The 15,908-nt window shown below is 54.7% G+C and overlaps 5 protein-coding genes across 5 annotated transcripts; 2 read left to right on the top strand and 3 right to left on the bottom strand.

The window, feature by feature from the left end:
• Positions 1–688: 688 nt before the first annotated feature.
• On the top strand, positions 689–3,331 carry GCG54_00011934 (putative beta-glucosidase I; the record flags this gene model as incomplete). The annotated part of the gene is made up of 3 exons (XM_045411823.1): positions 689–758; positions 848–1,770; positions 1,826–3,331. 3 exons carry the CDS (start codon positions 689–691, stop codon positions 3,329–3,331), a joined length of 2,499 nt encoding a protein of 832 aa, XP_045266696.1.
• A 256-nt stretch (positions 3,332–3,587) lies between these two features.
• Positions 3,588–4,808, bottom strand: GCG54_00011933 (uncharacterized protein; the record flags this gene model as incomplete). The annotated part of the gene is made up of 2 exons (XM_045411822.1): positions 3,588–4,193; positions 4,251–4,808. 2 exons carry the CDS (start codon positions 4,806–4,808, stop codon positions 3,588–3,590), a joined length of 1,164 nt encoding a protein of 387 aa, XP_045266695.1.
• A 2,149-nt stretch (positions 4,809–6,957) lies between these two features.
• On the top strand, positions 6,958–7,782 carry GCG54_00011932 (uncharacterized protein; the record flags this gene model as incomplete). The annotated part of the gene is made up of 2 exons (XM_045411821.1): positions 6,958–7,285; positions 7,361–7,782. The coding sequence occupies 2 exons, from the start codon at positions 6,958–6,960 to the stop codon at positions 7,780–7,782; spliced, it is 750 nt and encodes a 249-aa protein (XP_045266694.1).
• Positions 7,783–8,046: 264 nt separating this feature from the next.
• On the bottom strand, positions 8,047–11,173 carry GCG54_00011931 (Calpain-11; the record flags this gene model as incomplete). The annotated part of the gene is made up of 4 exons (XM_045411820.1): positions 8,047–9,707; positions 9,763–10,267; positions 10,380–10,897; positions 10,972–11,173. The coding sequence occupies 4 exons, from the start codon at positions 11,171–11,173 to the stop codon at positions 8,047–8,049; spliced, it is 2,886 nt and encodes a 961-aa protein (XP_045266693.1).
• Positions 11,174–13,563: 2,390 nt separating this feature from the next.
• Positions 13,564–14,364, bottom strand: GCG54_00011930 (uncharacterized protein; the record flags this gene model as incomplete). Its single annotated transcript, XM_045411819.1, has 3 exons — positions 13,564–13,965; positions 14,018–14,193; positions 14,253–14,364. Coding segments are annotated over 3 exons (690 nt in total), but the record flags the coding sequence as incomplete, so codon positions are not given.
• Positions 14,365–15,908: the final 1,544 nt, after the last annotated feature.

Raw genomic sequence — 15,908 nt, 5'->3', positions numbered from 1 at the left:
GGAATCTCGGGACGGCGTCCAGCTCCATGATCCAGTTGAATTGGCCAATACGGAGCCGGCAGATGGGTCCCAAGACCAGAGTCTGACGCCAGAGGAGGCACAAGCTCCAGCCGGGGTGAGGGGCAACACCTCACTCAACGTGGGGTAGCTGGGAGATGCGCTGGATTTACGGACCATCTGACCGCGTCTTGGAAACCGTCGTTAGCCCATCTGTCCATCTGCCTTCCCCTCGAAGCCTTTCTCGACGCCTCGGCTTTGTGGTGGGAGAAGGGGGGACGGCGACAGGAATCACATTACACTCCTCTCTGCGCCTCGACATACCTTGTCTGCCAGTCTTTTCCCGGGAACGAACAATACATGGTTCTGTTTGCCCAACACAGATATTGGAAAACCACCTCCCACACCATGAGACTAGAGACTGGGGCTGCTGGCTGTTTGAACCGATACTCCGCCGCGGCGTCCGGAGATGGCCCGCTTTCGAGCTCGTAATAAATCTATTTAACACCTCTCGGCCTTCGAGAAACCAACTGATCTTGTCATTTCCAAGTCATCCATTTAGCTTCTCCTAGCCACCGCCTTTTGTTACGTTGCCTGCTTCCAATCTCAAGCGGCATCTTTTTTGTTCCAACGTAGAGACACCCGGCCAACTAAGGGTTTTATTTTCCGATTTGCCGGTTCAAAGCCCACGATGGCCGATTTCGATGTAGAGGACCTGCTGAAGAAGCTCACCGTCTCCGAGAAAGTTGACCTTCTTGCGGGTAAGCCACTTCGTCCCAACTGGCGCTCTCTCCCCACGATCGACGCCATCGACAAATTGGATCTTTGTGGGCTAACGTAATTGCTTCAGGTATCGACTTCTGGCACACCAAGGCTCTTCCCAAGCACAACGTCCCTTCCGTGCGACTATCTGATGGTCCCAATGGCGTTCGCGGCACCAAGTTTTTCAATGGCGTCAAGGCCGCCTGCTTCCCCTGCGGAACGGCCCTTGGCGCCACTTTCAACACCACCCTCCTAGAGGAGGCCGGAAAGAAGATGGGCGAAGAAGCCAAGCTCAAGGGAGCTCACTGCATCCTCGGCCCGACCATCAATATGCAAAGATCGCCTCTCGGTGGCAGAGGCTTCGAGTCTCTGGGTGAGGACCCTGTCTTGGCCGGCCTGGGCTCTGCCGCCATCGTGAACGGCATTCAGAGTACCGGCATCCAGGCGACGCCGAAGCACTTTGTTTGCAACGACCAGGAGCACAGGCGCAACGCTGTTCACAGCATCGTAACTGAGCGAGCCCTGCGCGAGATCTACGCCCTCCCTTTCCAGCTGACTTTCCGCGACTCGCAGCCCGGCGCTCTGATGACGGCGTACAACGGTGTCAACGGCAAGTTCTGCAGTGAGAACCAAGAGCTGCTTGAGGGACTCGTTCGCAAAGAGTGGGGTTGGGACGGCATGATCATGAGCGATTGGTACGGCACTTACAGCACAACGGAGGCGGCCAACGCCGGTCTCGATCTTGAGATGCCCGGTCCTCCGCGCTTTCGTGGAGAGCCCCTAAAGTTCAACGTTTCAACTGATAAGGTCCGCCAACACATTCTAGATGAGAGAGCCCGTGCTATGCTCAAGTTCATCAAGAAGTGCGTGGCAACTGGCATCCCTGAAGGCGCCCCGGAGAAGACTGGCGACACTCCTGAGACCGCTGAGCTGCTGAGACGCATTGGCGGCGAGAGTCTCGTTCTTCTCAAGAATGAGAACAGCGTTCTTCCCCTCAAGAAGGACAAGAAGGTATGGCCAAGAGCTTTCTCTCCTACACAACAACAGCAGCTGACTGAGACCGCAGACCGTCGTCATCGGCCCCAATGCCAAAATTTGCACCTACCACGGAGGTGGTTCCGCTTCTCTGGCTGCTTACTACTCCGTCACCCCCTTTGACGGAATCAGCAAGAAGCTGAGCTCTCCACCCGAGTACACCGAGGGTGCCTACTCCCACAAGCTTCTGCCTCTCCTTGGCAACGTTGTCAAGTCCAATGGCCAGCCCGGCATGACCATGAAGGCTTACAACGAGCCGCCCACCGACCACAACCGCGAGTGCCTCGACGAGCTTATCCTGACCAAGACCGAGCTCCTGCTTGTTGACTACTACAACCCCAAGTTCAAGTCCAACCTCTGGTACGCCGACTTTGAGGGCAGCTTTGTCGCCGAGGAGGACTGCACCTACGAGCTCGGTCTCATCGTCTGCGGCACCGCCAATCTGTTCGTCAATGACAAGCTTGTCATCGACAACACCACCAAGCAGCGCCAGGGAGACGCTTTCTTTGGCGCCGCGACCGTTGAGGAGAAGGGCCGTGTCGAGCTCAAGAAGGGCGAGACTTATACCTTCAAGGTTGAGTTCGCCTCGGCCCCTTCATCCAAGCTCCAGGGCGACAATGTCGTCTTCGGTGGTGGTGCCCTCCGCATCGGTGGTTGCAAGGTTATTGATGACAAGGCCGAGATCGCAAAGGCTGCTGCCCTCGCGAAGGACGCCGACCAGGTCATCATCTGCTCTGGCCTTAACGCTGACTGGGAGACTGAGGGCAATGACCGGGCCGACATGGAGCTTCCTGGCTACCTCAACGACCTCATCTCTGCCGTCGGCAAGGCCAACCCCAACACCGTTGTCGTTAACCAATCAGGAACGCCTGTGCGCATGCCGTGGATCAATGACGTTGCCGCCCTTGTGCAGGCCTGGTATGGAGGCAACGAGACAGGTAACGCCATCGCTGATGTCCTGTTCGGCGACGTCAACCCTTCAGGAAAGCTGTCTCTCAGCTTCCCCGAACGCGTCCAAGACAACCCGGCTTACCTCAACTACCGCGCTGAAGCCAGCCGCACTCTGTACGGCGAAGATATCTACATTGGCTATCGCTACTACGAATACATCGACCGCCCCGTCCTCTTCCCCTTTGGTCACGGTCTGTCTTACACGAGCTTCGCCTTTAGCGATCTCGTCGTCAACGACAAGGACGGTAAGCTTACCGTCGACGTCACAGTCAAGAACACAGGCTCTCTACAGGGTGCCGAGGTCGTCCAAGTTTACGTGGCGCCTAGGCAGAAGGCCAAGATCAACCGCCCACTCAAGGAACTCAAGGGCTTCGCTAAGGTGGCGCTGAAAGCCGGCGAGAGCAAGAAGGTGACGGTCAGCATCGATACCAAGTACGCTGCCAGCTACTTCGACGAGGAGCGCCACCAGTGGTGCGCAGAGAAGGGCGAATACGAGATTGTCGTCAGCGACAGCAGTGTTGTCGCCGACAAGGCCCTCAAGGGATCCTTCAGCGTCGGTGAGACGTTCTGGTGGTCGGGATTGTAGACAAATGGTTGATGTCCATTTGGATGGCAGAAAAGAAGGAGTAAAATATCTTGTCATAGCTGCGTTGGGTATGTAACGAATGAATAATGAATGCGGACTTAAAATATACATGTTCTCATTTGCTTCATGGGCCACATTAGTAGAATCTTGAATACACGTACTTCCGCACAAACATCTCGAATAGTCACGTCTATCATATCATGCATCCATAGACTTCCAGAGCCGTACTGCCAAAGGTCCGTTGCCCGAACGAAGGCTACTGTTGTTGAAGCGAGCTCACGCGCTTTTCTCTCATATCGCCATCAGAGCTTGGTGTGCTGCTATCTTCGATCCTTCGAAGTTCGTTCGGCGGTGTCCAGGGCTCCGCGTCGCCCAGTCGCTGTGCTGTCAAGCCAGCACTGCCAGCATTCTTCATTCCCGCCTCGAGCTGGCGTTGGTACGATATGCGACGAAGGCGTTCCGCTTCTGCCGGGGTCAAGTGAAGCTTCAAAGTCTCGTCAGCATAGTTCTTGCAAATGCAGCTGCGCACACATGGGGCAGTACACACGTAGAGTTCAACAAGAATGGCATGGATGGCTAGAGCCAGCCACGAGCCCGCACCGAATACGGCTGCGAACCCCGCGGCGATTTCGGCAGGCTGGTGGGCGTCCACATTGGCGTGAACAAGAACCTTCAAGCCAGGATACTCGCCAGAGTAAAAGCCTCCACAGTCAGGATAGAAGCCGAGGACCTTGGTCTGGTTGTGGCGGAAGATGAAGTCCAAGACCGCGCACTGCTTTACCTCGTAGTAGGTTGGGTCAGTATTGGCGACGATTCTAGCGGCCAAGAAACTGATGATGCGCATGGTGATGATGAAACCAGCCTGGGGGCACCATGATTGTTAGTTCCGCGCCTTTGGAGACCTGGGGTGTATTCTTACATATACCCAAGCCCTGAGCATCCAGGCACGATGCTGTTCGATCTGGAGTTTCTTGACGTTGTAAATAGCAAGCCCCAACGCTCCGAGGAACATGACGCTGCCTCCGCCCACGGCCGTCTGCATGCTGACGCCACCTCCAAAGGTACGCCGCGCTATCATGAAAACGCCAATGATGCCGACGATACTGAGAAGAAGGACGAGGTATCCGTTAAGGCGGTGGAACAGGATAGCCTTGTGGCGGATGACGGGAACGAACTGGAGGCAGGCCAAGAAACCACCGGGCAACACACCAGCTAGATGCATGACGATGCCAATCCTCCCCGTGCCGGATTGGTAGTAGTAGCACTCTCCCGGGAGGGCCCCTGACCTGTGATCCGGATTACAGAATATACCTTTGAAGTCGAAAAACATTAGGCGGGCGAGGATGAAGCCCACCATGGCACCGGCAGTGATAAAGAAGAGAGTAAAGTTATAACCCTTTTTGAAGCCGAGTGGATTATAGATCTTACGCACAAAGGTAACAAAACCGTTGGCGGGAGGCCTTGGCGGAGGAGACATGGTGGCAGGCGGGCAGACTCGGCTAAACATAAACCCATCTGCGTGTAACAATGGGCAAGCTGGAGTGAGACAAGCAGCCGCTCTTTGATACGTGCTTCTCGCTGAAGAACGGAGAGGAAGAATAGTCGTACAATCACGGACAAGATTGCGAGATACAGCCAGTGGAAGAGACGAACGGCCTCTCATATACGTTGACAGAGACATCGTCAGACAATGGAAGCACCCGAGACCTCGGACATCGATCCTAAAGTGGTGCTCAGCCTTGGTAGAGGATGATGAGGGGGATGAGCGATGAACATCGCTTGACAGGGTAAGGGCTGGGCTGGGCCAGGCTGGCTCCCATCCGGATCCCCCGCCAAAGATGCGTCGCTGCAGCTGGGCATACAGGATTAGCCGTTTGACAGCGCACCGGAGTCGTGTCTCACCAGATGCATGGCACCATGACATACAAGATAGAGGAGCTTGGCATCCTTGCTCCAACGACACAAGGCCAAGCTCGGCCGAGAGGGTGGGAATGACACATCTGGACTCGAGCCGGGGGAGAGCAGGTGTTTTCCGACCAGGCGGCTACCACGTCGTAGGTTTTCTCTCTCTGCAGTTCTCAAGCAGGTATCCGTCAGGAGAGGACGCTTAGGCAGGAGAAAGAGCGATGGTGACACTGGGAGGCGTTGCGGGACGGATCATGCATGCTCACCGGTCCTGTCACCGGCCGGCGTGGCGGCAAAGAAAGGGAAGAGGGTATAGCTAGCCAGTAAGAGGGCGAAGAGATGGGTGCCGGCTTCGCGAGGCTTCCTGCAAGTGGTTCACGAGAAAGACGCTTCCTAGGTCGGTCCACCCAAGGCGAGGGAATTACCTGACGTGCAGATGGCGTGGGCGCCGAGGGACACGAGATGCGGCCGTACGGGAGGGATCGAATACAAGCGGGCCGCATTAGTGTCGATTTGGGAGCGGGGCGAGCAAGGAAAAGCGAAAGATGAGATGGTTGAGAAAGGCCATGAGGCAGGAGCCAGCCCATGGCGGTGTGCTTGTGTGTTTCTGCAGGTATGTGCGGTGTGCCTCCACCTTGCTCATGACATTGCACCGGTTAGCGTCCAACGTCTGTCTCGAATTTGTCCGCTCCTCTGATGGGGCTCATACTGATGCACTGCTTCGCCTTTCGCAACCGTCTTATTCCATCAAGGCACCAACGCTCCGGTAAAGAGGTTGGAAATGTGCGGGGCGGGCGACGAGCCAAGACCGAGGTATTGCAGCACATCTACCGCAGACGTTGATGCTGGGCTAGTACCTTGGGCTAAGCCGCCTACGACGAATCCGAACCATAGGATCCTTTTGAGCAGACGGATGGGAAGTGGAGAGCAGGAAAGTAGGAAGAGGAGAAGGAGGCTAGGCGTGAGACACGAGAGCCCTGGTGGCTTCTTTAGCTTGGCTTAGCTGTGTTCATCATACACAGCCGCCGGCAACGTTGGAAGTCTGGACAAGCAGGAAAAGTTCTGGACGCTGCCGGTGATCAAGATTTTCTTTGATTTTTTTCTTACGTGGTGGTTGGAGGATGCTGACTGCAATGCAAGGGACCCGAGCTTCGCCATGGGAGCGAGCACATGGCTCGAGTAACAAAGTGGGAAACGCGTGGTATCGACCGGTGGAGCAGTCATTGAGTTAAGCTCCAATGTATCCGTATCCGTATGCAGGACACCGTTGATGGAACGTTGGAGGTGAATGCGATGGTCGTGAGCTTTAACCCCCTTTTGCCGTTGGCGTGGGCAGTTGCGAGAAAAAATCCCATCAAGACCTAAGGTAGAAAAAAGAAACATCAATATGCCCATGGCCGAGGCTGGCCCCCATCGTCGTCACATGATTCGCCCGGCACGTATCCCGCGTAAAGAGGGCACCACAACAACACGCTCCACCTTCCCAAACCATCTCGGTGCACCTTTTACCTCACTACCTACCTTACCTTACCTAGGTGGGTACACTGCACCGTGAACACTAACCTGCCGGTCGACACGGACCCCACACCACTACCCCCCTTCCACGTCTAAGGCAGGTCCTCCCGTCCCGCTACAATCGCCGTGCCGTGTCCGGCCGCGTTCCCGTCCCCTCCTCACCGCGTTCCTCTACCTACCTTACTCGATCACTCTTGCGCCTCGCCATGTCGTCAACCCAAGCAGCTCCGCCAACCGTGATAGCGCAAAAGCAATCCTTCCTCGCTATCCAAACCCGCCTACTTTCGCAGCCTATCCAACCGTCCCGCACATGGCTTGCCGCCAACGACTCCTCCGAGTCACCACTAAGTGATGCCTTGATCGAGCACGTTGTTACTCGTCTGAACCACAACATCGCCCAGCACTCTCGGCGCGCCTACCCTCACCAGGCTAGCCGACACGTCGCCGAGCAGCTTGACTCTCTTTACCTATCACACCCCACAACTGTACAAGAAGATGAGCCATCAGACGGTCTCTCGCTCTCTCTTGACTTGAGTAGGTTCCCCCTCCATTGTTTATGCACCATTCCATATACCCGCAGGTACGTAGGCTGACCAAATCGGAACACAGCCGATGACGCTGCCGTCAACTCACTGCCCGCAACATGGCCATCTGATGGCGATGTGACTACGTATCCCATGGAAGCCAGGCGCTATCACGACCAGTTTGAACGTCTTAAATCGCTTGCACAGCAGAGGCAGCGAGTGAGAGATCGTGTCGAGCGACTTGGGCGCATGAAAGCTGTATTGAATCCTTTCCACTCGGACGGGTCCGGCGTCGGGGTGCAGGAGAATCTTGTCACACGCGACGGCGAGGTCGAGAAAGAAATGGAACGCATGCGGGTTCTGCTAGCTCGTGTCGGCGGTCGTGTCAGCCTCCTACCCGACTCAACCGAGTCTGGATCTCTTTTCAGGGAGGACGACTCTCTCGTCGTGGAGCCTGTGGTTACGGGCGAGAAACGGAAGCTTGATGACCTTTTGGGCAGTTTTTGAGAAGACGCTGTCAAGCCAGCCCAATGTACGCACAAAGGTGAAGGACTGTGTTATTCTTTCATGATTCGTGTTTCATTGTTGGGCAGGAAGAGTGTTATTAGGTTCTAGGTTTCAAAAAGGATACCCCGACGCAGTACAAGATGTTACTTCGTTTTCCCACCGCAAGCACACTGCAATGCATGGCTGCGCAAGCCCTCTACTTGGAATAAAAACACCAGGCCTTCATGTTTTGCTCGGGCCGGGCCGAACTGGCAAGGACGCATCCTAAAGATCATCGCCGGTGGGTGCAATGCTTTTTTTCCTCTGCTGTATTTCACCCTCCAGCGTAGCATCCTTGGCACTGTCGTCAACGTCTAGCCCCTTTGGTTTCTTCTTGCTAGAGTCGGCATCCTTGGCTATCACCTCCTCTTCTGCAAATGGATTGGGTGACACAACGCGTAACTTGACAATGACCTCGTTTTCATCGTCTTCAAGTACCTTGTGATACACTCGGAGTCCTACCACGGCAACGGCGTTCCACGGGTCTCTCTCAAATTCATCCTGGTCATCTAGGAGATTCGAAGGGTTTGATGGCGGCGGCAGGCGTCCAGGGCTGTTCTCCCGCGACTTGAAGTCTTCGATCCTGATCTCGAGCTCTCGCTCGGATAAGTCGGAAAGGGAGGAGATGCTCGACAAGTCGTCATCGGATTCACAAAGCATCACACCGAATGCGTCATTTTCCGACGGAGCTGGTGGATCGCTTTGGGTGTCTTCGCTTCCCTGGGGCGTGGCTTGCCGGCTTTCATTCGTTGTATTGCCGGCTTCTCGGCGGATGTCCACGATTGGAGTTTCCCCAGCTTTCGCGGGCTGCAGCCCAGCCAGACCGCGGTTGTCCGAAGATTCCCCAAAGATCCCACTCGGAGTCTCCTCAAATGGTCGCGCAACATCTTCAACAGGTCCAGAGTCCGACAACGTCTTTGGCGAAGCTGCATGCTTATTGCTGACGCCGTTGCTTGCAGTTTGTTTGTCTCGTTCAGAGATGCTCAAGTCTTCGGTCTGAACATCCAGTTCCTGAACCTGGACGTGCTTTCTGGGAGAAGAGTTGGATTTTTCGGGGGTCTGCGCTGATTTCTCGGGCCCAGGGCGATCGTTCGTGTCGTCTCGCGTCTTTGCTTGTGTGGCCTTTTTCTTTTCTGCCCTGGCTTTATGTCTCGCGTGCCGCTTCGCCATGTGTTTCTGGTCCCGCTTTGCGGCCTTGACGCGCAGGTAATGCTCCTGCTCGCGCTCTTCTTGGATTTTGCTCCTGATCTCGGCGCGCTTTTTCTCCCGCTGCTTGTTCTCGTGGGCTTCTCGTGCTACCTTTAGCTCGGCTGATTCGATAACTCTCCCCTTGCTATGGGCAAGGTCGTAAGCCAGCCCAATGCGAGTTAACTTCTCGCGGCGACTTTTGGCATTGATTCTGATGACCTGCTCAATCGGCAAAACATTGTCATTCCTTACTGCGTCAATTCTGACGTAAACTTCGTAGCTACCGGCTTCGAGGTCTAGCTCCACGTTGACGGATCGATTCATGCGGTAAGATGCTGGGCTCCGTACGACATAGTCCTCCTGGCCGGCTATGTGCAAACGAAATTGCAGGTCAAACCTGTACTGGCCTTCCAGGCCTTTGAAGTATCGTTCGTCGAGATTTGCCAGAACCAGAACCACGGAAGTAGGCTTGGAAAGCTCAAAGGCGAAATGAGTATCGTGGTAGTCAAGGGTCCACGGTACTGAGAACGTCGTCCAAATGGAAGTTACCTTCCACTCAGGTCCAAACAAACGTGTCACGTCGAAAATGTTGTACTTCTTGAGCAGGTCGTGGTACGAAATCCAGAAAGCTCCATCATCCCCAAACTTGTGATTGAGCTTCTGGAGCCACTCAGGCGTCCACTGTGAAGAGCCATCGCCTGATGATGTTAGCACACGTAAGAGCACATGCTTATGGAAATAGGCCGCACTTACTCCAAGCACCCTTCCATTCCCCCTTTCCCCAAGGGTTCTTGAGTAGAACAAGTCGCTGGTTGTCCATTTCGACAGCTTTCATGACGCTATAGGCATGCATCTCAATGATGCCCTTGCGTTCGCCCCATCCTTTGGAAGCGAATCCAGTGGAGCATCCAAGCAACCAGGAATCGTTGACTCTGAGGAGTTTCTCTTTCCAGAAGTACTCCTTGTCTAGGATATCGGTGGTATAAATCTCTGAAGTGACACCGCCGGTAAGGTCCTCAATAGCCTCGCCGGTGAAACCCCCTTCGATGCAGGCATAATCTCCGTGTGCTTTAGCATAGGCTTTCTCGAGAAGTGGCAGCCAAGTCTCGTTTGGATTCTCGCACTGAGCAAAGTAAAGAGCTCCGCTGTTTGACTGGTAGATCCGTCGATAAGCCTCTTCTGAGTTGACACGTTCTCGATCCTCCCAGAGAATACGTTCGAGATAGCCTTCGTCGTAGTCGGGTTTTGTGAGATACAACTAATGAGAGAGGTGTCAATCAAGGTTGATAACAGCGGGGCAAAGAGTCCCTCGGTAGACGTTGCTCGCTGACACTGGAATCGTTTTCACACTCTTTCGTCGACTTACATACCTTATCATCAATGATTTCGCTGAACCACTCACCGTCCCTATGGAACACAAAGCCATAGACGCCGACGTCTTGGTTATGGGCAACACAAACCTTCTCGATCAGGCCAGATTTATTGCTAAGATTGCACAGTGCTGCCATTAGCCAGCAGTCTCCATCTCTACCTTGGCGCACGTCGTTAGCGGTAGGGCCATCGATGTAAAATTGAGGGTTGTCGAAGATGTCAACAACGCGCTTCACAGCCTTCGGTGCGAACGATGACGGGGAGGGCTCCTTATTCTTGGTATTCCAGAGGGACTCCAGGCAATCCCGTCTGCCAAACTTAAGATCGAATTCGAGGTCGAAATGAGGATCCCGGTACTTCTGGTTTACTCTCCGACACTCTTGAACGATCTTGTCAACTTTGGTTTTGCAGACTGCCGCGGCCTCGTCATATGATGTCTGGGTGCATACTCCGGTAGCTGCAGCCGATCGTCGGGCAACTTTCTCGGCGTATTCGTTCTGAGGGATGACAGTGGTCGCTTTCAAAGTCAGAACCAGCAGCAACAACCTGGGTCATAAGAGAACGAGAGAACATGGGGTTTTCATCACGAACCTTTACCAGGGGTCTTGGTGGTGAATTTTGTCCAAAACTCATCAATAATGTCTTGTGGAGGCTGTTGCTTCGCTTTTCGGGGTTTGCTGACGGTGACGGGCATCCTGGCTAAGTATGTTCGGCGTCGCGGGTGATCGAGGGCAGGCGGGCCGACGGAAGATGCGATTACTGAGTCTGAGCTGGAATCGGAGCTGTAATCCATGTTGATTGATGTTGCTCAGAAGTCGCGTTGATGGGGAAGGGGCCAATGGTCTTTACCGCCGATGCACTTGCCGACACATGCGGACTTTGGACACTTGCATGTGCGCTTGGACAAGGCAGGTGTGCAGTGGCAGGTATCTAGAAGTGGCAGGCCTGGAATAGAAGCGAAAGAAGTCTGCCGAGCAGTACCTTAGGCAGGAACCTGAGTAAAGAAAAGAAACAAAAAGAGCAATTTCATACGATGATGGTCACAGTGAACGGCAGAACGAATCAAGACTCCGGCTTGGGCTTTTGCTGTTCCTGGATATGTCGCGTTGGGGGCAGCGCCATTTATACCAGCTCATTCGGCGGCTGAAGTCCCATGATGATCAAGGGCGGCTTTGCATTACCGCTAAGGCACGCCTGCTGACGCGACCGCTACACTGACATGCATAGCAGCCGCATGAAGACTCGGACGAGGGTGAGTAACAAGTTGACTAGGCTGGCGCTTGTCGTTGGGCGGGTACGACACCCTTGGGACTGCAACGAATCCGCTTACATTCTAGGCAGGTGAACAGGTAAATAGGCAAGCAGGCAGGCAAGCGGACAAATGAGTAGAAAAGGACCATCCCGTTTGCTGTATTGATCTGGGATATTGACGCATGTGTACCCACGCAGAGAGTGCTTTTAATCACGTCATGTTTCCTGCATGCGAGAGCACTCACTACCTACCTACATGTCGTTACGCACACCAGCCCCCACAGTATTGAGTTGTCTCGTTCGACTATCCCGCTTCAGGTGTTTGTTTGGCCGGCCACCTGCAGATTCATCTAAGTGTTTTTGCTCACCTCACTCACAAATTGGCTGGTCTCCCGCTGTAAAAGGGAGTAAAGTAAAATCTTCCTGCCAGGGCAATGCTTGCAAGTTACAGTATACCGGCGGGTATGACCGGTGCTCTCAGCAAGAGACCCACTTAGGCCGTGCCGTTGCGGCTCCGTCCCGCTCCCGGATGAGAGCTGGTCAAAGCTTCCAGTGTCCCGTCCATCGCCTTACGGACACTGAGCAACGCCGGAGTAGGTGGGCAAGACAAGACGGCCTACACCACCTAGTGTATGGTCTTCATCAGCCCTGGTCTATTTGGGCTGACTCAGACGCACGCAAGAAGAACGCGAACCGTTCGTTTAAGCAAAAGCTTGGGTCCTTCTAGTGGAAATCACGTCACCTCAAGCAGAAGACCTAGCCCATTCGAGGCCCAGCGACTTGATGCCCTTCTGCCGCATGACTCCCTACGATCTCTCGTGATTTCTCGCCCATGCAGGTGACCGATAATTCGGTACACCGTATGCAATGGTGTGTCATTGCCATGCCGACGCAGTTGCTGATTTAGCGCATCGCCATACCACAATCCCATCTAACAAGCCCAACGTATTATGGCGCTGCCTACCAGCCACGCCATCGGCTGGTTCAAATCATCCGGGGCGCCCATCACAACATCATCTTTCCTCCTCCAAGGACACTCAAACAACTCAAACAACTGCTTCTTTTTTTTGTGCGTCACGCCACAACAGCTTTGCCATGGTGTCCATCATGTCTCCCTTCGAAAGGGTCTTCTACTCAACAACCACTTCCACCGCCCCAAAACTCTTCTTCTTCATGTAAGACTCGGATCTCTCAAACCCCACCCTCAGCCATATCTTTCATTCCAATGAAATCTCCTAGCCTGGCATGCTCGGTAAGCGAAGGTCTATAGACAGTTTTGAACTACCCGTGCAGACCGCAACGTCCCATCGCGTGTCAGTAGTTCAATTCCCCAGCCGCCAGCCGCCTCAACACCACATTGCCCTGTGGAATAATTTTGCCGCCGCCGTAGTTCAGATCCAATCTGGGGCTGCGCGCCGACTGTGATCCATTCTGAATCACGCAATGGTGCGTGTAAACAGGAATAAGTCGAACCAGAAGGAGCCGTAGATAGCCATGAGGATCATGAACTTTCCTTTTCCAAACGCTGGAATGAAGATGCATATAAATACGTTGAGACCGTCCGTCGTGAGAGTCGTTGCAAGAACCAAGGGTAGTATGAAGAGAGGAAGCCTTTCCCGTTTTGTTCCAGAAAATGAATCGTGTTGACGAAGGGGAATCCCAGTAGACGCCGTGTAAAGCAAAGGATGTCGATTGGCGACAAGCCGTTTTCATGCAGGAGGTAAAAGTAATAACCAGAATGAAATGGGCAAGGTGCAGGTGTTATGATAGGTAGTTGCGAGAGACGTAAAGGGTCGTGCTGAAAACATAAGGAAACCAACAACGATGCGCTGGCGTGTACAGAGCTAGCGGAGCAGCTGCTTTTCACGCAGCCAACTTCCTCCTAGTTCGGAATCGCCTCATGGAGAGGACGATGCGGCCACGGATCATTGCTTAAGCGACGGGGGCGATGGGTGCAACAGCGGGCGCGGCGATGCCAGCGGCGGCATTCATGTCAACGTCGTTGGGAATCTCGCCATTCGCGTTCTTCTGGAGGCAATCGCGCGAGATGTGGCCGGCCTCGCCGCACTGGTAGCAAGTCTTGCCAGCAGTGTTCAAAGGACCGCCGTTGGGCGCGGTGCAGTCACGAGAGATGTGGCCGAGCTTGCCACAAGCGTAGCACTTCATGGCCTGAGCCTGGCAATCCCTCGCGAAGTGGTTAGGACCTCCGCACTTGTAGCAGGTAGCGGGGCGGGGACCACCAGCGAAACCGCCACGTCCGTAGCCGCCGAAAGCACCACGGGGAACGGGGGCGCCACGTCCGATGCCGACGCCGGCAGGGTTGGGGCAGGCACGCTTTGTTTTAACGTCAGCTTCTCGTCGACGGCGATTACGCAAAGTTGCTTACAGCGAGGTGGCCGGGCTGGCCGCAGTTATAGCAGCGGCCGCTGGTGCCAGCGCCGCTCAATCGCAGGGTAGGGCAGTCGGCCTGGACGTGACCGAGGCCCTGGCAATGGTAGCACTGCTTGGCCTCGGTGGTGCGGGGCAGCGGGCAGCCGTTGGACTCATGGCCGGGTTGCTTGCCTGGCATTGGGAGTCAGCAATTATTCCAACATTGACCGATCTTTGGGGATAGAACTCACAGTTGTAGCAAAGACGCTCAGCTGACGAGCAAACCTCAGCGTAGTGGCCAACATTGCCGCACTTGTAGCACGCGCGACGGGAAAGGGAAGACATCTTGCAGTCTGGTATGAAGCTGTCAGAGAAGGAAGGTTAGTCGATTTACTCGTGACTAGATTTGTGCTCGTTGTAGCGGTTTATTGAGGAAATCCAGCTTGTCGGTTGGTGTTGCAGCGGAAGTATTCGTCTCCAAGGTCCCTGTGCAATCCTCTTCGGCTGAAATATCCGGCAACAGGGTACACGGTTGCGCTGGGAGCTCAGATCTTGGGCAGCGATGACACGCGAGTCTCTGATGCCTCGTTCCGTCCATTTTCTTTATAGATTTGCTTGAGTAGACCCATGCCAATCACCCAGGACTTGGTTTGTGGTAGACGCGCGCAAAGAAAGGGATCTTTGCCAATGCGAAGGATGCTGTTGGGAGTGAACCTGCGAACGCAAGGGCGCAAATGACGCAGGCTTCGGTCTCATCGTGGTCTGGCGCTGTTTGTTGCCGGCTTACGATTGAGGGATTATCGCAAGTGATCCACCGAGGGCTTTTCGGGAGGAGGCGCATCGTGGCGAGATCGAGTGTGGGGGACTGAGGTGGCGCGCAGGAGTAACGCAAAAGTCGCAGCGCAGCGATATCAAGAACCAATTGAGTCCGGTGGACCATCGGATCAATGTAGCATCAGGTAGGCTCCAGAGACCGCGGTCTGTGAAGTTGGGATCGCAGCTTGACGCGCAAACCCGGCAGAACGGGTGTCTTGGCAAGAAGACGAGGATTGCGGTCGTCAAAAGTAGTGGTGGGCCAGAGACCAAAGCAACAGGCGGGGTTGGCGCATTTCCACGGGTCGCATAGCGAGATGCGCAATGCGTGCGGGGTCAAGAAGCGATCGCATCTTCAGTGTGGCAGTCTCCCAAGTTTCGCGGGGAGGCAGAGAGATGAGATGCGTCAGGACTGTCGTGATCGTTTCCGTTGCATTGGGTGGGCGCATTCTGGTGAGGCTGATGGCGAATGCTGCTGTGGCAGGCTGGCCCTCGTCGACCGTGTCGCATTGGGTGGCGGAAAGAGACGTTTGCGAAGGCACGCTGGGCTGGTGCGCAGGGAAGGCAAGACGAGGGGTAGATTGAGGGAAAAGGTAGAGAGAGAGGGACAGAGAGAGAGACAGAGGGAGACAAGGACAGAGAGGTGCCAGGAGCAATGCTGATGCGATGGATGCAGGTACAATCGAGGGCGAAACTCACCTTTTCGCGAAAAATTGCCTTTGGGAAAATTCGGGAACAGTTCGTTTCCACGAAGGTTGCTGTTGTTTAATGGGCAAAAAAAAATAATAATGTGTGAGGAAAGAGGGGTCTGGTCCTTTCTAGTAGCGAAGAAAAAAGGACGGGACACGGCTGGGCTGGCTGGACCTGACCTGTGACTGCGGCTGTGACCCAACGGGGGGACTAGACCAGACTGGACTGCTTAGGTAGGTGAGTAGGTAAGGTAGGTATGGATGCAGGTAGGTTGCCCGCTGGTTTGATGGCGGATGACGGAATATTGCTTCCGGGGTAAGAGGGACTCCCAGGACTGCCGGGCAGGACGGACGGACTGACTGGACGGGGACTTGGACGGGGCTACATCAGTGAGGAGGGGGGGG

The sequence above is a fragment of the Colletotrichum gloeosporioides genome, assembly GCF_011800055.1.
Source record: "Colletotrichum gloeosporioides strain Lc1 chromosome Unknown consensus_28, whole genome shotgun sequence".
In the NCBI taxonomy this organism is placed as follows: domain Eukaryota; kingdom Fungi; phylum Ascomycota; class Sordariomycetes; order Glomerellales; family Glomerellaceae; genus Colletotrichum; species Colletotrichum gloeosporioides.
Note: the sequence above shows the minus strand (reverse complement) of the source record. Positions and strands in the feature narration are given on the sequence as shown.